The sequence below is a fragment of the Indicator indicator genome, chromosome 5 (assembly GCF_027791375.1).
Source record: "Indicator indicator isolate 239-I01 chromosome 5, UM_Iind_1.1, whole genome shotgun sequence".
Classification (NCBI taxonomy): domain Eukaryota; kingdom Metazoa; phylum Chordata; class Aves; order Piciformes; family Indicatoridae; genus Indicator; species Indicator indicator.
In genome coordinates, this window is record NC_072014.1 from 5,723,596 (window position 1) to 5,742,197 (window position 18,602).

Genomic DNA, 18,602 nt, shown 5'->3' on the forward strand with positions numbered 1-18,602 from the left:
TCATAGAATGTGCGTAAGTGTATTGGCTCTGGGTGTATCAGTTTTCCTGATGAGCTGACTTGGAAAACTCTCATCTGTGGTTTTGTTGGTACTTGGTGTCCAAACCCATAGGACATCACAGAATCATTTTGTTTGGAGAGAGGTCATCTAGTCTAACTGTTACCCCAACACTGCCAGGTCACTGCTGAACCATGTCCTTCAGCACCACATTTACAAGTCTTTTAGACCACTTCAGGGTTGGTGACTCCACCACTTCCCTGGGCAACCTGATCCAGGCTTTGATGACCCTTTTGGGAAGGGAACTGTTCTAATATCCAGATCCTTTCTGTGAAGACAGCTACAAGATTTTAATCAATTAGGGAGATTTTCTTGAGAAGAAAACTGTCTCCCTCTTGAAGAGAGGGCTTGGGAAGTTAGGTCATGTTTCCCAGCCTCCTCCCACTGCTCTCTGAGGGCATACCCTTTCTTAACCCTGCCTTGATGATGCTTGACTGTATCAAAAGACTTAACTTCAGTCCTGTCGCTCTGATTCATTTCCTTCCAGATTATATTATTATAGTCTCTAGTAAACAAACAAGCTCTGTAAAGCATTATTTTTCTTTTAGGGGAAAAAAGAAAAAAAAAAAAGTGAAAAAATAGATCTTAGGAAAAGCAGAGCTAATTCACATGCATTCGTGTTGCTCCCTGAGACTTATTGTTCCCTGGGTCTGGTGACTCTGTTGGCCCAGCTTCCTGACAACTGCCTTTCCTGCTCTAGCATGAAAGACTTAATTTTTTAATTAGTCATTTTCATTTAAAGTCGTTGGCTGCCAGGAGCTTCCATTTTTCCTGGCGATAGGATATATGATCCTCAAAGCTTGCAGTTTTGTCCTGTTGTCTAGTAATTGCCTTCAGAAGTGCCTTGCTTAGCATTGGCTTATTTAGGTCTTTTGTGTTGATTCATGGCTCAGCCTTTCCCACAGTTCTGGAATCTGTTGTGGGGTTGAGAGAAATCCTCATGAGGGCTGTACAATAGTTTTGCCCTATGGCCAGATGAGGCACAGTGTTTGTGAGACTGTTGAGTGTCGACAGTTTATTTTTATTGCCCAGCTATCGCTGTGTGATGATTTGGAGTCTGTAAGGAGCACTCTACAAGTGGGAACTGTGGGGAAAAAATAATGGAAGGGAAGGGAATGTCTAAAGGGCAGGTGTCAAGGAGATGGGGCCACTCTCTACCAGTGATAGGACAAGGGGCAGTGGGCATGAACTGGAATGCAGCAGGTTTCACCTAAAGTCGAGGAAAAACTCCTTTCCTCTGAGGGTGCCAAAGCCCTGGAACAGGTTGCCCAGAGAGGTTGTGGAGTCTCTTTCTCTGGAGAGGACATTGCAATCCTGAGCAGCCTGCTGTGGGTGACCTTGCTTTAGCAGGGGCTTGGATTAGATGATCTCTAGCCCCCACTATGCTAGGATTCTGTGAGTGCAAAATTGGACTGAGAGCAGGGGTGACCTGGATGGGTAAAAGATGGTCATTAAAAATTGTAAGGAAAGGACAGAATCGAGAAGAGTGTGGCCAGCAGGTTGCAGGAGGTCCTCCTCCCCCTCTACTCTGCCTTGGTGAGGCCTTATCTGGAGTACTGGGTTCAGTTCTGGGCTCCCCCATTAAAGGACAGGGAACTGTTTGAGAGGGTACAGCAAAGGGCTACAAAGATGATTAGTCTCCTAGAACATCTCTCTTATGAAGAAAGGCTTGGGGACTTGGGGCTTTTTAGGCTAGAGAAGACTGAGAGGGGATGTTATCAATACTTAAAGGGTAGGTGTCAGAAGGATGGGGCCAGTCTCTTTTCTGTAGCGCCCAGTGACAGGACGAGAGTTAACTGGTGCAACCTTGAACATAGGAAGTGCCATCGAAATATGATTAGGAACTTCTTTGCTTTGAGGGTGGTGTAGCACAGGAGCAGGCTGTGCACAGAGGTGCTGGAGTTTCCATCTCTGGAGTCATTCCAAACCCACCTGGACACCATCCTGTGCAACCTGCTGTGGCAGAGGGGTTGCAGTAGATGATCTCCAGAGGTCCCTTCCAAACCCTATCTCTCTGTGATTCGGTATAATGTTAAGATTGAAGAATAATAAAAAGCTGGATAAGCCTGTCTGTCTTCATCAGGCATGTTCCATTTAAAGTTAAATGGGAGGATTTCAACCTTCCCATTAGTTTGGGTTCAGAGAAAACAGCTGTGTTGCTTTTATCACTGTTCTGGAAGGCAGATTTCAGATGTAGGCACAAACAGTGTGGGAAGTACAAAGGGTTTTCTTGCCAAAGTTGGATTGTTCCCCAGGGATGGCCAAACATGTTGGATTTCTTACTGGTTTGTGAATCTTTGTTTTAATGCAAGATGAACGGAGCAGGTCTGGAGGAGGGTCACAAAAGTGATCAGGGGGCTGGAGCACCTCTTCTGCCAGGACAGGCTGCGAGAGCTGGAGTTGTTCGGCCTGGAGAAGAGAAGGCTCTGGGGAGACCTAATAGCAGCCTTCCAGTACCTGAAGGGGGCCTGAAAGAAGACTGCAGGGGGGCTGTTTACAAAGCTGGCAGTGGTTTGAAATTACAGAAAAGATTTAGATTGGATATTAGGAACAAGTTCTTTACCAGGAGGGTAGTGGAACACTGCAACAGGTTGCCCAGGGAGGGAGTTGATGGGAGGCCCTATCCCTAGAGATATTCAAGGTGAGGTTCAACAAGGCTGTGAGCAACCTGCTCTAGTGGAGGATGTCCCTGCTTACTGTAGGGGTGTTGGACTAGATGACCTTTGGAGGTCCCTTCTAACCCAAACTGTTCTATGGATAGAGTAGGCTTACATAACAATTCCTTATAATTTTAAAGTATTGAAGGTATTATTTGTTTGTCTTGGTGCTCTGGTCACTGCCTATTTAGCTTTGGTAGCACACTGGCTTATTCCACAAGGCTGCTGAGCAAGTCTGGCTGCTTTCTGTACATTTCTGACAGAAATTAAGCATTTGTGGTTAGTTGGGTTTTGTTTTGGTTTGTTCTTTATTATGTTATTCTATTTCAGTTGAGCTGCAGTGCAAGAAAATCACCTCAATGTTACATATAATTTATCTTCTGTGATTATTTTATTTTTTTTTACTCCAGTTGCTACTGTAAATTAACTTTTTGAAACAATGAACTTAAGGGAAAACTGAGTAATGCATCTCATGCTTTATAATGGAACGTTTGTGCTTGACTCCGTGCAGTTATAAATGCCTCCACTGTTCAGAACTGTACTTAAGAAATTGCAGCTCAGATCTGGTTGTTGAAAAGATGATTTATTGCAGGGCATAAAGATTTTCAAAACAATTCTTTCAGTTACCCTTGGCCTTCAGGAGCAACAAACTTTTTCTTTTGGCTTCAGTTCTTTGATCAAGAATAAGTCTACTCATGCAAGTTTGGGGAAGTCTAAAAGCATGTATTTATTTCTGTCCGAAAAAACATTGGCTTGACTTGATCTCTGGAAATATATAGGCTATATAAATAAATCCTAGGATAAATAAAGTCTGCTGTTGGAGTGGCAGTGCTGGGCTTAATAATGGAGCAGCTGCTCCCCTTTGACTTGGTGTGCTTTGACAATGTGTGATGTTTAGAGCTTGGGTTGTCCTCCACTCTGAATTCCTGTCCTGCCTGTGTTTTAAGCTGGTGGCTGCACATCTTAATGTAGACCTGAGAAGACCTTTCTTGGAGAACTTTCATTGTCAGAAAACTTCAGCTGAAGAAATGAAAACCAAACTATTCCAAATGCTGGTTTAGGTCAAGCTAAAGAGAGTCTGTTAAACTTTGCTGTAAATCAGACTTATTTCAGCTGATTAATATTCACCTTAAGCTAGGATACATGTGTTAGAATGCTGTAAATAAATCAAAGCATGGATTAAACTACCATGCAAACAAATTTTGAGTGTTGTTCTGTAATTTTGGCATCTTAAGTTCTGGGAACTAAGATTAAGTTCTTTCTGGGAAATTAAGAAGTGTTTCCTGTGTTTGAAGTTATTTTGAATTTGATGATTCAAACCACCATGGATATATGCTCAATCCAGGTGCAGTTTTGTCTTCAAATCATTCCCCCTTGTCTGTTTTTAATTCCACCTTTTAAGCAAACTGTTGAGGCAAAACTTCGTTGGACTTCCATACATGTTTTCTGATCATGTCTGCCCTGCTCAGTCTATTCCCAATGACTACTATCCAAGTAATGAACAGGATATTGTTTCTCAGAATTCTGTGATTCTTTAATATATAAATAAAGACATTGATATTTTAGCACTTAAATATTTTTATTTTTGGTAGATTTGGTCTCCTTATTTGTTTTTCCTCTTTCTGCAGCTTTTGGAAATGCCAAAACTGTGAGGAATGACAACTCCTCTAGATTTGTAAGTATTTTCCTTCAAGACTGGATTTGAGTTTCTTTTAGGTGAATATGTCAGTAGCCTGTTTCTGCTTTACTCATCAAGGCACCTCTAAGGAGGGAATGAACAACTTGGAGAGAGAAATTTCTTGTTGCTTTCTGAGGGCTGTGGCGTTTGGAGATGGTAGCAGACACGATCATAGAATCATTAAGGTTGGAAAAGACCTCTAAGGTCATCAACATAACACTACCATAGTCATTAAACAATGTCCTGAAGTACCATATCTACATGTTTTTTGAACATCTTCATGGATGGTGGCTCTACCACTTCCCTGGGCAGCTTGTTCAATGCTTTCATTTTGTACATGTTTTTTCTTCCCCAATATGTTAGCCAGGCATTATTATTTCTTAAAAAGGTTTCACCCCCTCATCAGAAATCTTGCTGGTTTCTGATGTGGGCATAGAGTTCTGCTGGGAATCCAACAAGAGGCTAAAAAGAAGGAAAAAAAAAAAAAAGAAAAAAGAGGATGTGACAGTCTGTGACCGGATGGAAACATAATTACAGCACAGCTGGATTCTTTAATTTTCTGGCACTGGTGGCTTTAATGTCAGCAACCATGTGCCTGGCAACTGGGCTGCTTTACCAAGTTGCTCTTTCTACGTGATCTGCTTTTCCATCCATATGTATACATTTATGGTTGGGGTTTTTTGTTGTTTAAATTGCTACTTCAGTTTCTCATTTTTCTTTCCGTGATGTTTCCAACTGTGTTTACAACTTTAGTTTTGATATAAACATTGGCAATGTTACTTCTTTTGCTTATGTTCTTTATAATCAACTGGTTGAATTCGAGCCAAAGGTTGGCGGGTTGGGAGGGGAAAGTTGAAGTTACAGTTGGGAGGAGATTCAAAAGTGTGAGGACTCATTGTACTCATCATAGTTTCTCCTGCTAATACCAGAGGAGTGAATGCAACTTTGTGATTTGTTCAGTTGTGTGTGGAAGAGCCATGTTGTGAGCTGTGAGGTAGAGAGCAGAAGAAAAATCAATACACTGGAAAACTATTGTGTTGCAAGTAAAAGCAGATGCATAAAAGCCTGGGATATTGGGACACTGGAAAGCAGATTTTTTTTTTTTTTTTTTTTTTTGCACATGGGAGACTTTTCTCCCCTTCCCTTCTGATTCCCAAGGGTTGATGATCACAGAATCCCAGCATGGTGTGGGTTGGAAGGGCCTCCTGGGAATCTTCTAGTTCAAACTCCCTGCTAGCCGTGTCAACTAGAGTAGGTTGCTCCCCAATTCAAGAGGGACAGGGACATGCTGGAGAGAGCTACAAGGGTGATTGTGGGACTGGAACATCTCTCCTATAAAGAAGGACTCAGAGAGCTGAGGCTGGTTAGTCTGGAGAAGAGAAGGCTGAGAGGGGACCTTATCAGTATCTGAGGGGTGGGAGTCAAGATGAAGGTGCCAGGCTCTTTTGGTGGTGACCAGTGACAGGATGAGGAACAATGGGTACAGGCTGGAACACAGGAGGTTCCACCTCAACTTGAGGAGACACTTTTTTACTGTGAGGGTGACAGAGCCCTGGAGCAGGCTGCCCAGAGAGGTTGTGGAGTCTCCCTCTTTGGAGGCTTTCAAAACCTGCCTGGATGCATTCCTGTGTGGCCTACCCTAGATGATCCTGCTTTGGAAGCTGGGTCAGACTCCGTGATCTCTAGAGGTCCGTCCCTTCCAACCCCTAACATTCTGTGATTCTGTGCATCCAGGTGGGTGTAGAATCTCTCCAGAGAATGAGACTCCACGACCTCTCTGGACAGCCTGCTCCAGGGCTGTGGCACCCTCGCACCAAAGGAGTTTTTCCTCATGTTTAGGTGGAACTTATAGAACACAAGTTCTAGTTTGTGCCCATTGCCCTTTGTCCTGTTGCTGAGCACCACTGAAAGATTCTGGCCCCATCCTCTTGATCCCCTACGTTTTAGATCCCCTCTCAGGCTGCTCCTCTCCAGGCTGAACAGCCCCAGGTCTCCCACCCTCTCCTCATCGGAGAGATACTCCAGGCCTCCTCTTCCATATGGTTGTGAATGCTCCTTCTACCACTGTCATTGCCCCTCCTTGTGAAGAGAGCAAAAAGTTTTCATCACAAAGTCAGGGCCAAAACTTGAGGCACTGTAGACAATTTTATTTTTTTATAGAAAGGGTGGAAAAACTGCAACTATCAGGGATGTCATACTAGAGAAAGGAGGAGGAGACAGTGAAGAGAAGAGGTTCCATGTGCAAACGAAGTCTTTCCAGGACAAAGTGCAAACAACTGATATTTTGCCTTTCAAGTCCTTGCTTATAAACACAAAGCTGAAAATACTTTTTGGTTACATCCAGCTGGCCCAGTCCTTGGGAAATGAAAATGTAATTATCTGGTTTAATTCTTTATCTCGGAAACTTGAATCCACTGAGAACAAGAAAGCACGAGTACTGTCCTGTCTACCTTGCCTCAGTTACCAGCAAGGAGAAGAATAAAGTTTAAATAGAGTCAAGCCAATCTTGACAAAACACCCAGTAAAACCCAGAAAATTGTCTTTGAGAAAGTCAAGGTAAAGTGCTGTAATTAAAAGAGAAAGGAAAGAGGAAAACTCTTCCTAAATGCAGTGAATGTGGAAATATAAACACAAGACTTCTCTTTTCACTAGGTTGTTTTTGTCTTCTGTTAATTAAGCACCAGAGGCTGGTGAGATCATTTCTGTGTGTGGCTTGTGGAATTTGGTTGAGTTACTACCAGCAGTTTTTATCTTTCTAAACTTCCTTGCCAAGGGAAGCTGTGCTGCTTTGCCTTTGCTCCACACTACAGCTCTGTCCATTTTGTCACTGTTAAATGTGGCTCTTACTCCATTAAACACTTGTCACATAAATTACAATGCTGCAAAGACCAGAGTGATCTTCTGTGATGTGGAGAAGTCAAACAGAAGTCACAGGAAACACTGCACCAGGACAGCTCAAAATGAAATCCCTTCTGCAGTGACAGTCTGTTAATTGTTGCCTCTGGTCTCCTGAGTTACAAGGGAAAGAGTTCAGGAGGGAAAATCCATCACTTTTACAAGGCAGGCACGCGCTTAGGGACAGACACCCCATGATTGCTGACAGTAATCCCTGCCAGCCAAGTCCTTCAAGCCAAACTGAGCAGCTATCCCTCTGCTCTCTTGAGTCATGCTCTGAGAAGATTTTACACTGAGAAAAAAGTCTCTGTGGAAGATAATTTCTTCCTCCATTCTTCTGTTAATAAGCATGGTAATGCCTACATGGTCACAAGCGCTGTTTGGTGTTCTTGGTGTTCTGATGGGAGTTTCTATAATGTACATTTTCTTCTCAGGTCTATGAAGATGATCAGGGGACTAGAACATCTCCCTTATGAAGAAAGCCTCAGGGACCTGAGGCTTTTTAGCCTACAAATGAGAAGACTGGGGGGGGTGTCTCATCAGTGTTTATAAATACTTAAAGGGTGGGTTTCAGGAGGATGGGGCCCAGTGACAGGTCAAGAGGTAATGGGCACAATCTTGAAAACAAAAGTTCCATCTAAACATGATTAGGAACTTCCTTACTTTGAGAGTGACAGAACACTGGAACAGGCTGCCTAGGGAGGTGGTAGAGTCTCCATCTCTAGAATCATTCCAAATTCTCCTGGACACTGTCCTGTGCAACCTGCTGCAGGTAAATGTGCTTTAGGTGAAACTTCTCTGGCAGGTGAGTTGGAGTAGATGATCTCCAGAGGTCACTTCCAACCATTCTGTGATTCATACAACCTTAGAAACTGAATAGATTTGACTGCCGTTGCTTTACAAACCTGAATAAAGGACTTCTCCTGAAAATCTGTGGCTGTGCCAATGGATTATGGGTAATGGGTTAATGATAAAGAGAAAGTTTAGAAGCTTTGAATCATGTACTGTTGTCCAGAATTTGGAGTTTCCAGGGTGCTGCCAGATTGCGCTTTTAGCCTGTAAAAATGACCAGATTTTCTTAAACAGAACTTAGACTTTCCAAATATGTTTCTTTCCCAGGGAAAATACATGGATATTGAGTTTGATTTCAAGGGTGATCCACTTGGAGGAGTTATAAGCAACTGTGAGTATCACTCTCAGACTCATCATATTAACAACTTCAAATGTTTGGTTCCAAAAGGAGCTAGTTAAATTGCTAGAAAGATCAGCTGCCTTTGTCTAATTGAATCTCTCTGTGATATGTGCTAAACTCTACTTTTTAGTTTTATTGTTGTTTTGGTGCTGAACAGGTGCTGAAAACAGACTTGAAGAAGTAGCCATGAGTAATGCATGTCCTGTATTGTTTAAAGGCACTGAGTAATATGTGTGGGTTCCTATATTGTCTCTGAAGCTGGCAGCAGATGGATGAGGGGATCTGAGACTCTCTTCATCCTTGAATCCCTGAGATTTGTTGTGTTGCTTGATTTGATAGGCAAATTAGCACACCTCACAGTGATTCTGTGTAGAAATAGGCCCATCATGAGAGAGGATGAAGAACTGGTGAGTTCAGAGAGGCAAAAGTAGCCTCTGAGGTTGTTGAGTGAGGTGAGGGTGCGGCTGCAAAATCCATAGCCCGCTTTCTGCTGGGAAGAGGGAGGATGGGAACTCAGTGCCAGCCCAGGATGCTTTGACTTGCTTTCCTTTCAAGAGTTTAAATGCAGCTTTTAGAAGAAATTGGTCTTCTGTGCTATATAAAGCTCTGTTTGTTTGGTTTCTTTTTTTGCGAAGGGATGGAAGGGGGCAGTGAGTGGCTATCCTAGGTGGCGCTGACCCAGCCTTCACCTCTTCCAGCTCAGCCAAATTCATTGCTGTTTCTAACTTTTGGCTTCATAGCCATTTTACTGGTTGTGAAGGAATGAGAATCATCCCACGCAAGCTGTGCTCTCCACACAGAATAGAAACATTTTAAAACATTGTGAAGAATTTTATGCATAAATAATAGGGCTTGTTGTTCAGGGGTTTTTATAGGGCAATTTTTTTTTTTTCACTACATCACCTTTTGGAACCATGCCTGAAAGCATGATTTTTGTGACAGAGTAGATCTTGAAACTCAAAGCAGTGACTATTTAAGTGTTTATAGCTTATGTCTATTAACTTTGACATTTGGCAGTCAACAATGTTAGAAGCCAAACATATTCAGTGTATTCATCAATAGTTCTAACCCCCCCATGGCTGGGGAGATGGAACTAGATGATATTTAAGGTCCTTTCCAACCCACATCATTCTACGATTCTATGAATCTATAAATGTGAGCAAAAAGGTTCTAGCAGTGTTGTGTTGTTTTTTTCTGTTTCACATTCAAAATAGATACATGAAAAGGAGCCTTCCTGTGTAGATTGGACGCTCAACAGTTTGTCTTTGAAAGTAGTGTGCTCAGTCATCTGATTAAAATATTGTGTCATATCAGGAGGCCATCCAAAGACTTACTCTGTAGTTTCTGCCTTATAAATCTTTGCTTGTTGTAATTAGAACATTACAAGTAATTATGATGATGTGATGACATCTGTAATGAAGGGCAGGCCTATATTTAGGTCTTCCTAAAGGAGACCTATTTTAGGCTTTCTCCTTCTCACATTTAGTAAATATCTAATAGCGAGAAGATGAATTTGATGAAAAACTCAACATGAGCTTGCAATGGTCACTGGCAGCCCAGAAGGCAGCTGTGTGCTGGGCTTCATCAAAAGCAGTAAGAGCAGCAGGACAGGGAAGGAATTCTGCCTCTCTGCTCTGCTCTCATGAGACCCACATGGAGTACTGCGTCCAGTTCTGCTACCCCCAGCATAAGAGGGCCATGGAGCTGCTGAAGTGGGTCCAGAGGAGGCCACAGAGATGATCAGAGGGGTGAAGCATATGGAGACAGGCTGAGAGAGTTGGGGCTGTTCAGCCTGGAGAAGAAAACACTCCAGGGAGACCTCATAGCGGCCTTCCAGTACTTAAAGGGGGCCTACAAGAAAGCAAGGAAGAGGCTTTTTACAAGGGCTTGTGGTGACAGGACGAGAGGGAATGGATTGAAGCTTGAGGGCGGCAGATTTAGACTGGAGGTTGGGAAGAAATTATTTACTGTGAGAGTAATGAGACACGGGAACAGCTTGCCCAGGGAGGTTGCAGCTGCCCTCTCCCTGGAGTTATTCAAGGCTAGGTTGGATGACACCTTGAGCAACCTGGTCTGGTGGAAGGTGTCCCTGCTCATGGCAGAGGGATTAGAACTAGATGATCTTAAAGGTCCCTTCCACCCTAAACCATTCTATGACTCTTTAACTGAATCTATAAATTTAAAAGTAAAGACTGTATGTCAGCTCTGTTGTGGAAAAGATGTCACTTCTTGAACTATGAAACACCCCCTGTTTGTCAGGGACCACACAGGTAAATATTGAGCTCCTGTTAGTATAACTCCCATTTGGTTTAATGTAGGCAAAATTTGCTAGTCCATCCATCTCCTTAAAAGATAATTGGAATTTTGTTCAGTTTTAAAGCATGTTTATTGTTCTGCCTTAACTTTTCCACACATCTACTGCTGTTGCATTGCAACAGAAATGTTCCTGTTATGAGGTATCAACATTATGGAGACGTCAGGAACATGAACTCTTTTACACCACTTATCATTTACTCTGGTGTTAGTCACATTTAGTGTTTGTCGTCTTCACTCATCAAGCAGAAGGTCACATAGTGCTGAAGTTTCCTGTCCTTAAAGGGGAAAGTATGATTAGTTTGTTCATAAATTCCTTGCTTTCTGACAATCTGTTAGGTTGGTGTTAATATGATGTGAAGATGATACCAGAGCATTTTGATTAAGCCTTAGTAGTGATATCTGATGAGCTTGATTTACAAACATCAGTGAAGTTGGTGGGCTTTGTTGGATTGAAGCCTGTGGCACCAAGCTGCATTTCATCCTGGCAGTTGCTGGAAGCAGACACGGTGAACATCTAGTTTATTTTTGTGGCAAGAAGGGTAAAGATGATAAGATAGTAATTTTATCAGACTTACAGATAAGCAGAGACCCATTAGGCTAAGAGGTCTTCTTTGAAATGGTCTGGTCTGTCCTATTCCAGAATGCTCTGAAGCTCTGTGAAAGGTTATTCAATCTGCCTGTGCCCCTTAATGTAGCAGCTGATACCGCTGTGACCTTCCCTTGGGCCATTCTCCTGATACATTTCAATGAGCTCTTACTTCTTTATGACAGAGGTTAACTTCCAAGTGAACCTTTTGGGGCTGGAGCTAGAGGGTAAAATTACCATGACAATGCCTACTGCGTGTTTGTTATGTGATTGCTGTTAGTAAGCTCCTTTGCTAAGGGAAATACGACACAGATTTTACAGTTAGATGTTGTGGAAAGAGATCCTTCTGCTTGTTGATTTGGTTCTTTAATCTTAACTCGTTCCAACATCTCCCTCAGTGTTCTTGTTATTATGGTTGCCACCATGTAGGCAGTTGCCTTGCCTAAATTAGGAAGTGGTTAAAAACCCAAACAATAAACAAATAGTAAAGATTTTGATCAGTTTTTTGATCAGATTTTTAAACATCATTTAGCACTTGAGTAAAGGGAATTTAGAACTTAAAATTGTGTAATGGTTGTATTTTCACTGCATATACTGCCCAGGTAGTTTTTGTTTGATACAATAATGGATCATTTCATTCAAGAAGATATTTAAAAACTTGGTGGGAATAATAGGAAATTATTGTCAAGTTGGTGGGAATAATAGGAAAAAAGTTTCTGATAAACTACTGCTGTATTTTCATCAGTGACTTTTTAGAGCGACAGCTGAAGAATCAAGGTAGGAAGAAAGAAAAATTTAACATAACATGACTGCAGAGACAAGCCTCTGTGACTAGAAAATGTTATGTAGCTTGGCCTAAACAGCTCAGAAAGGGGACAGGCTCTTCTCAGTTGCATCCTGTGATGACAAGGGGCTATGGATATAAACTACAGCATAGGAGGCTCCACCTCAACATGAGGAGGAACTTCTTCACTGTGAGGGTCACAGAGCACTGGAACAGGCTCCTCAGAGAGGTTGTGGAGACTCCTTCTCTGGAGACTTTCAAGACCCATTTGTGTGACCGATGCTAGATTCTATGGTCCTGCTCTGGCAGGGGGATTGGACTTGATGATCTTTGGAGGTCCCTTCTGACCCCTAACATTCTGTGATCCTGTGAGTAAGGTCCTTTGGTCATGGTTAGCTGAAGAGACTAGGACCAAAATTTTTTTTTCCTGGGTTATTCAAAATGTATAACCCAGGAATAATGTCAATTTTGGGGTTTAGTATATTTAAAGAAACAGAAATTTTTCTTCGTGGGTCAAGTAACCAAAACAAAACCATGTGCATTTGTACATCAGAGTTTGCAAAAGTATTCAGCATCAATTTATTTTGTTCTTCTCTCACATTCAGTTCCGTTGAACAGTTTAGTAGGATGCTTATGCAAACTTCTTGCACTTAAAGCAGCCTTATCTAGGAATAGCAAATAATCTTCAGACCCTGAGGAATGTTGCTGGAGTTTGAATCCCCTGAATCAATGGATAGTCAAACAATGTAATTTAAGAAGTGTTTCCAGGATGGACCTTTCCAAAGCAATGTAATGTTTACAGTTGCTTTGAAACAACAACTTAAGTGTTTCTGTTGAAGCAGAAGCATTGCTAGATTTCAGCCCTGCAGAAAAGGACTTGGGGGTACTGGCTGACAAGAAGCTGAACATGAGCCAACAATGCAATGCACACTTGCAGCCCAGAAGGTCAATCATGTCCTGCACCGCATCAAATGAAGCGTGGCCAGCAGGTTGAGAGAGGTGATTGGGCCAATCCATTCCCCTTTGGTGAGACTTCACTTGGAGCACTGCATCCAGCTCTGGGACCCCCAACACGAGAGACATGGACCTGCTGGAGCAGGTCCAGAGGAGGGCCATGAAGGTGATCAGGGGGTGGGGGCACCTCTCCTATGAAGACAGGCTGAAAGAGTTGAGGCTGTTCAGACTGGAGAAGTGAAGGCTCTAGGGAGACCTTAGAGCTGTGTTTCAATATCTGAAGGGGACCTACAGGAAGGCTGGGGATTAGAAGGGCTTGGAGTGATAGGACAAGGAGCAATGTTTTGAAACTGGAGCAGGGCAGATTTAGGTTGGACATCAGGAGGAAGTTCTTTACAATGAGAGTGGTGAAATACTGGAACAGGCTGCCCAGGGATGTGGTTGAGGCCCCATCTCCCTGGAGACATTTAAGGTCAACCTTGATGTGGCCCTGAGCAACCTGATCTAGTTGGTGGTGTCCCTGCTGACTGCAGGGGGGTTGGACAAGATGACCTTTGAGGATGCTTTCCAACCCGGTGCATTCTGTGACTGTGATAAGGCAGAAAGAACAGCTAATCCACACACACTCCATAGGTAGTTCTGTGTTCCCTCTATGTAATCTATATAGGCTCTATAATTAAATTTAACATGTACAGGGCTTGGGGTTTTTTGCTTGTGTGGGTTTTCATAGAGAGAAGCACCATCTGTCCACACATGCCACTGTAAAGAGAATTACCAAGTAGTTGTGTGCTGAAATCTGATGTGCATCTTTGCCTCTCCCAACTCTTTGATCCACAGGATTTGTAACTGTGTGAGGGTTAATACAAAAGTTACCCCTTACAAAAGCAACCCCCTAGTTGCTTTAAGGAAAATATATTTGGTTGAGTTATTAAAATGCTAATTAGGGCAAACAAAGAGAAGAAGCTTGCTTATGAGTAGCACAGATGGTCGCTTTTTAGGATGGTCTTTTCTACCAGTCTGATTTCAGTCTGCCCATGAACAGAAAGAAAAGGCAAAAAACCCAGAGAATGAATGCAGCTTTAAAAAGAATTGGTAGCAGCTGCTTCCCAAAGGTAAATGCCTGGTTTTCTGTCAGTAACTGCTTTCTGGGGCCTTTTTCCTCCCTTATGAAGGCAGACAGAATATGGAATGTCGACACTTTGGAAGGCCGACTGTTAATTAGTTAACCTCATTGCTTCTAAAAAACATATAAATAAGATAAACTGTGGTGAAAAACCCGAGACAGTTATCCTTCTAACAGAATTAATTTGAGAGACGTTCAAGAAACCATCAAATCTGCTGAAGGCATGCAAGTAATTAGAAAGCTTACAGAGAATACTTCACCAGGATATGGAGCTGGGCTTTTATGACAGCATCTGAGTAAATTTAAATGGAGAATGTTTTGAAACCCCAAAGAAGCCAAACCACATTGCTTCAGTCTGCTTTGAAAATACAGCTGTTTCCTGAAGCGTGTGTAGCCACTGTGGGAGCTGAAGTTGTTTATTTCTTTGAGATTCAGTTTGGCTGTGATCCGTTCCAACACTTCACTGGAGAACCTTCACAGCCAGTGGGGCTCTGAGCTGCCTGGTGCTCAACATGCCTTGCTCAGCCAGGGAGTAACACTTGGCTGATGGACCAGCCTCTCTCTTTTATTTAGGAATTAAGAACTAGAGAGGATCAGATGTCTGATAGATTAACTAACTGGAGAGTTAGGCTGAGTAACTAAGATGAGACTCTGAATTTGAACCATAGCTCAAAGAGGAGACCCCCAGCTGTAGGTGAAATCAGAGGCAGTGGTTGCATGGCTGTACATTCTCACATAATCACAGAATAGTGGAGGTGGGAAGAGACCCCTGAGCATCATCTAGTTCAACCCCCCTGCTAAAGCAGGGTTATCCACAGCAGGTTGCACAGGAATGTACCCAAGTGGGTTTTAAAAGTCTCCAGAGAAGGAGACTCCACAACCTGTCTGGACAGCCTAGCCTGCTCCAGGGCTTCAGCACCCTCACAGCAAGAGGTTTTTCCTTATATTTTCCTGTGTTCCGGTTTGTGCCTGTTGCTGCTTGTCCTGTCACTGGGCACCACTGAAAAGAGCCCAGCCCCATCCTCTTGCCCCCACCCTTTAGCTATTGATCAGCATAGAGGAGATCCCCCCTCAGTCTGCTCTTCTCCAGGCTGAACAGCCCTAGGTGTCTCAGCCTTTTATCCTCACAGAGATGCTCCAGGCCCCTCAGCATCTCTGCAGCCTCTGCTGGTCTCTCTCCCGTAGTTCCTGTCTCTCTTGAACTGGGCAGCTGAGAACTAGACTCAGTATTCCAGATGCGGCCTCAATGGAGCAGAGTAGAGGGAGAGGAGAGCCTCCCTTGACCTGCTGGAAGTAAGTGACAGCCATTTGGTTGGTTGTATCCTGGCTGTGCATTGTCACCAGGATGTGCAAAACTTCCAGGTGCTGAAACAGGACCAACTCTGGAAAGAAAGACCCTGTAGGGTTAGTGAGTTACAGAAACATCTGTTCAAACAAGGCTCAAGTTCTGACATGGTCACACAATGCAGTGGTTGTTGAAGAGCTATTTATTTTCATACAGTCAGATGCCCTGGTCATTGGAAGCTCCATTAGCTGTCACCTGCTGCACTGGTGACAGTCCTTCTCTCAGGCAGCTGCATGTTTATGGAATAACATCAATCAGCTGATCTGTGACGTGTTTGAAACTTGACCTGTTAGAAGCCAACCAGGTTGATAAAGCCATCTGAATTTTGTCATTGTTGTCACTGGGTAATTATTAGAGCCGAGATTAATGTCTGAACTTGTGTTGCTGTAGTTTGGAGGAGTTTCCTAAGACTTATGCAATTTTGTGGGTTGAACTTTGGTCTTTGGTTCCTGCTCCACGAGGTCTGAAGTGGGCAATATGCACAACATGCTGCCTGTAGCTAAGGACAACACGAACAGACTCTATTGCACTCCTCTTGGGCTGAGTCCTGGTGTGCCAGAAAGCTGGTGGAGCCCCAGCATCCATTCCCAGGTGCTCCTGCTGAATTCCCCTTTTGAGGCTTTCTTCTTGCATGGGCACAGCTTGGGGAGAACTTAGCCCCAATCAGAGGGGCTAAGTGGTGAGTGTGGAGTAGTAGGTGCATTGGGGAACTCCTTTGCTGTGTGCTGGGAATGAGGCTCTGAATGTCTTGATTTTTGTGTCACTGAATATATGTAGCTTCAGAGAAAATCTCTACTGGCAGCTGTGGGTTTCCTCTCTGGAAGAATGGCATGGAACCCTCATGTGCCATTAAGAAAAGAGGGAAAAACTTTTGTTATTAGAACAACAGTGAGTGGCACCAGGGCCTGTCCAAAGGTTCTCTTCTCACATCCCTCTCTTCCTCACCCCATGTGCTGGGGGGACCACATTGCAGACCAGGCTGAACAACCTTTGTGCTACCCCCAGGGTAAATATGATGTAAAGTCTGAAGTGTTTGCAACGGGGTCCAAGTCAGTCCAGTTCGGTTGCCTGCCTGGATTTCTACCCTTACTGGTAAGGCTTAGAAACATGCCTGTCATTAATGGTGGTGGCCAAGGCAATCTTCCTGTCAGTCAGTGCAGTGATACTTTTCAAGGTGCTGCTCTTCCATTTCACTTCAAGTGTCTTCTGATGGAGCTTCTGCCATCATGGAGCTTTATAGAACAATGCACTTGAGGATCACAGAATGCTACATGATTGTTCAATTCAAATTATCCTTTATTTTCCTTTCCCCTTTCATTTATCTGTCTTAGCTTTTTAACATGTCAGTTCATTTCAGACCTTCATCCCTACAATCATCCCCACCATAGTTGGTTTTATGGTTGATGTCTTCTGTGCACATTGCCTCCCTGACCTGATTTTTCTTTTCAGGTCATTTAGAAGTGTACTGGGGTTACAGGTTGCACAAAAGCTTACTTGAGAAGTATGTACTTGGTGTGACAGGCTGTGATAAGGTTTGTGCCCACCACTTAACATCTTCTAATTTGCAGTGATGTTGTGAAACAGTGGAGGGTTATATGCATATGGAAGGGTTTTGTTCCACAGACTTTGCCTAACCTGTAAGTTTTGGGATTTTTTAGATCTGCTGGAGAAGTCTCGTGTTGTTAAGCAGCCAAGAGGTGAAAGAAACTTCCACATTTTCTATCAGATATTGTCTGGTGCATCAGAAGACTTTCTCTGTAAGTGTTGCTCTTGTGCCATTTCCAGATATGCTTGTTAATGTGCTGTTCCATGCACACCGTTTTCTTGTGGCAAATGTGATATTGGCTCATTTTGCAGATTATCAGTGGTAGTGGCAGTGGTAATACCTGACATAAATACATGGATTGGTATTATCCCATCATAAGAAGGACATCAAACTGCTGGAGCAGGCCCAGAGGAGGCCACAAAGATGACCAGAGAGCTGGAGCCACCTCCCTTATGGGTATAGGCAGAGAGAGCTGGAGTTGTTCAGCCTGGAGAAGAGAAGGCTATGGAGGGACCTTAGAGCTGAAGGGGGCCCACAAGAAAGCTGGGTAGGGACTTTTTACAAGGGCTTGTTGCAATAGAATGAGAGGGAATGGTTTGAAGCTTGAGGAGGGCAGATTTAGACTGGAGATTAGGAAGAAATTCTTTCCAGTGGGGGTGGTGAGACACTGGAAGAGGTTGCCCAGGGAACCTCCACTTCCTGGAGGTGTTGAAGGCCAGGTTGGATGGGGCCTTAAGCAATCTGGACTGGTGGGAGATGTCCCTACCTATGTCAGGGGGGTTAGAAGTAGATTATCTTGAAGGTCCCTTCCAAGCCAAACTATTCTATGAATCTATGAATTATGCAGGTATCTGAGCCAGAACTGGGTTTGCAATGCGTTGAAAACAGAGGAAAGTCTCTTCTTATTGAAAAAGCTTGGAATTAAAATCCTACTAATACCAACATTTCTTGACAATACTGGTTCTGAGATGAAAGAGCTACTAACAAGGACACTGTTACAAATGGTCTTTTGTTTTGGTTTATAGGCAAACTCAAACTGGAGCAGGACTTCAGCAGATACAACTACCTGGGCCTGGATTCTGCCAAAGTGAATGGAGTGGATGATGCTGCAAACTTCAGAACAGTCAGGGTAAGAAAGTAACAGGGATTGGAAGCAAACCCCAAAGGGAGCTACTGGAGAGAGTAGAGGTCTGAGGGTGATTAAGGGACCGGAGCATCTCTCTTACAAGCAAAGACTGAGAGACTTGGGGCTGGTTAGTCTGGAGAGGAGAAGGCTGAGAGGGGACCTTATCAGTGTCTGGAAATATCTGAAGGAGGGAAATATCTGTCAGGAGGATGGAGCCAGTCTCTTTTCAGTGATACTCAGTGATAGGGTGAGAGGCAATGGATGTAGGCCCAATCACAGGAAATTCTGTGTCAGTGTGAGAAAAAACATTTTCTGTGAGGTTGCTGGAGCCTTGGAGCAGTCT

At 43.4% G+C, this 18,602-nt stretch overlaps 1 protein-coding gene across 4 annotated transcripts in view; it reads left to right on the plus strand.

Moving 5' to 3' along the window:
- Positions 1 to 18,602, plus strand: part of MYO1B (myosin IB) — a 113,945-nt gene that overhangs the window by 53,082 nt on the left and 42,261 nt on the right. For all 4 annotated transcript variants that reach the window (XM_054381462.1, XM_054381465.1, XM_054381464.1 and 1 more), the window contains exons 5-8: positions 4,343 to 4,389; positions 8,407 to 8,470; positions 17,246 to 17,344; positions 18,159 to 18,262. In XM_054381462.1, coding sequence (XP_054237437.1) covers positions 4,343 to 4,389; positions 8,407 to 8,470; positions 17,246 to 17,344; positions 18,159 to 18,262 — 314 coding nt within the window. The remainder of the gene's footprint in view (positions 1 to 4,342; positions 4,390 to 8,406; positions 8,471 to 17,245; positions 17,345 to 18,158; positions 18,263 to 18,602) is intronic.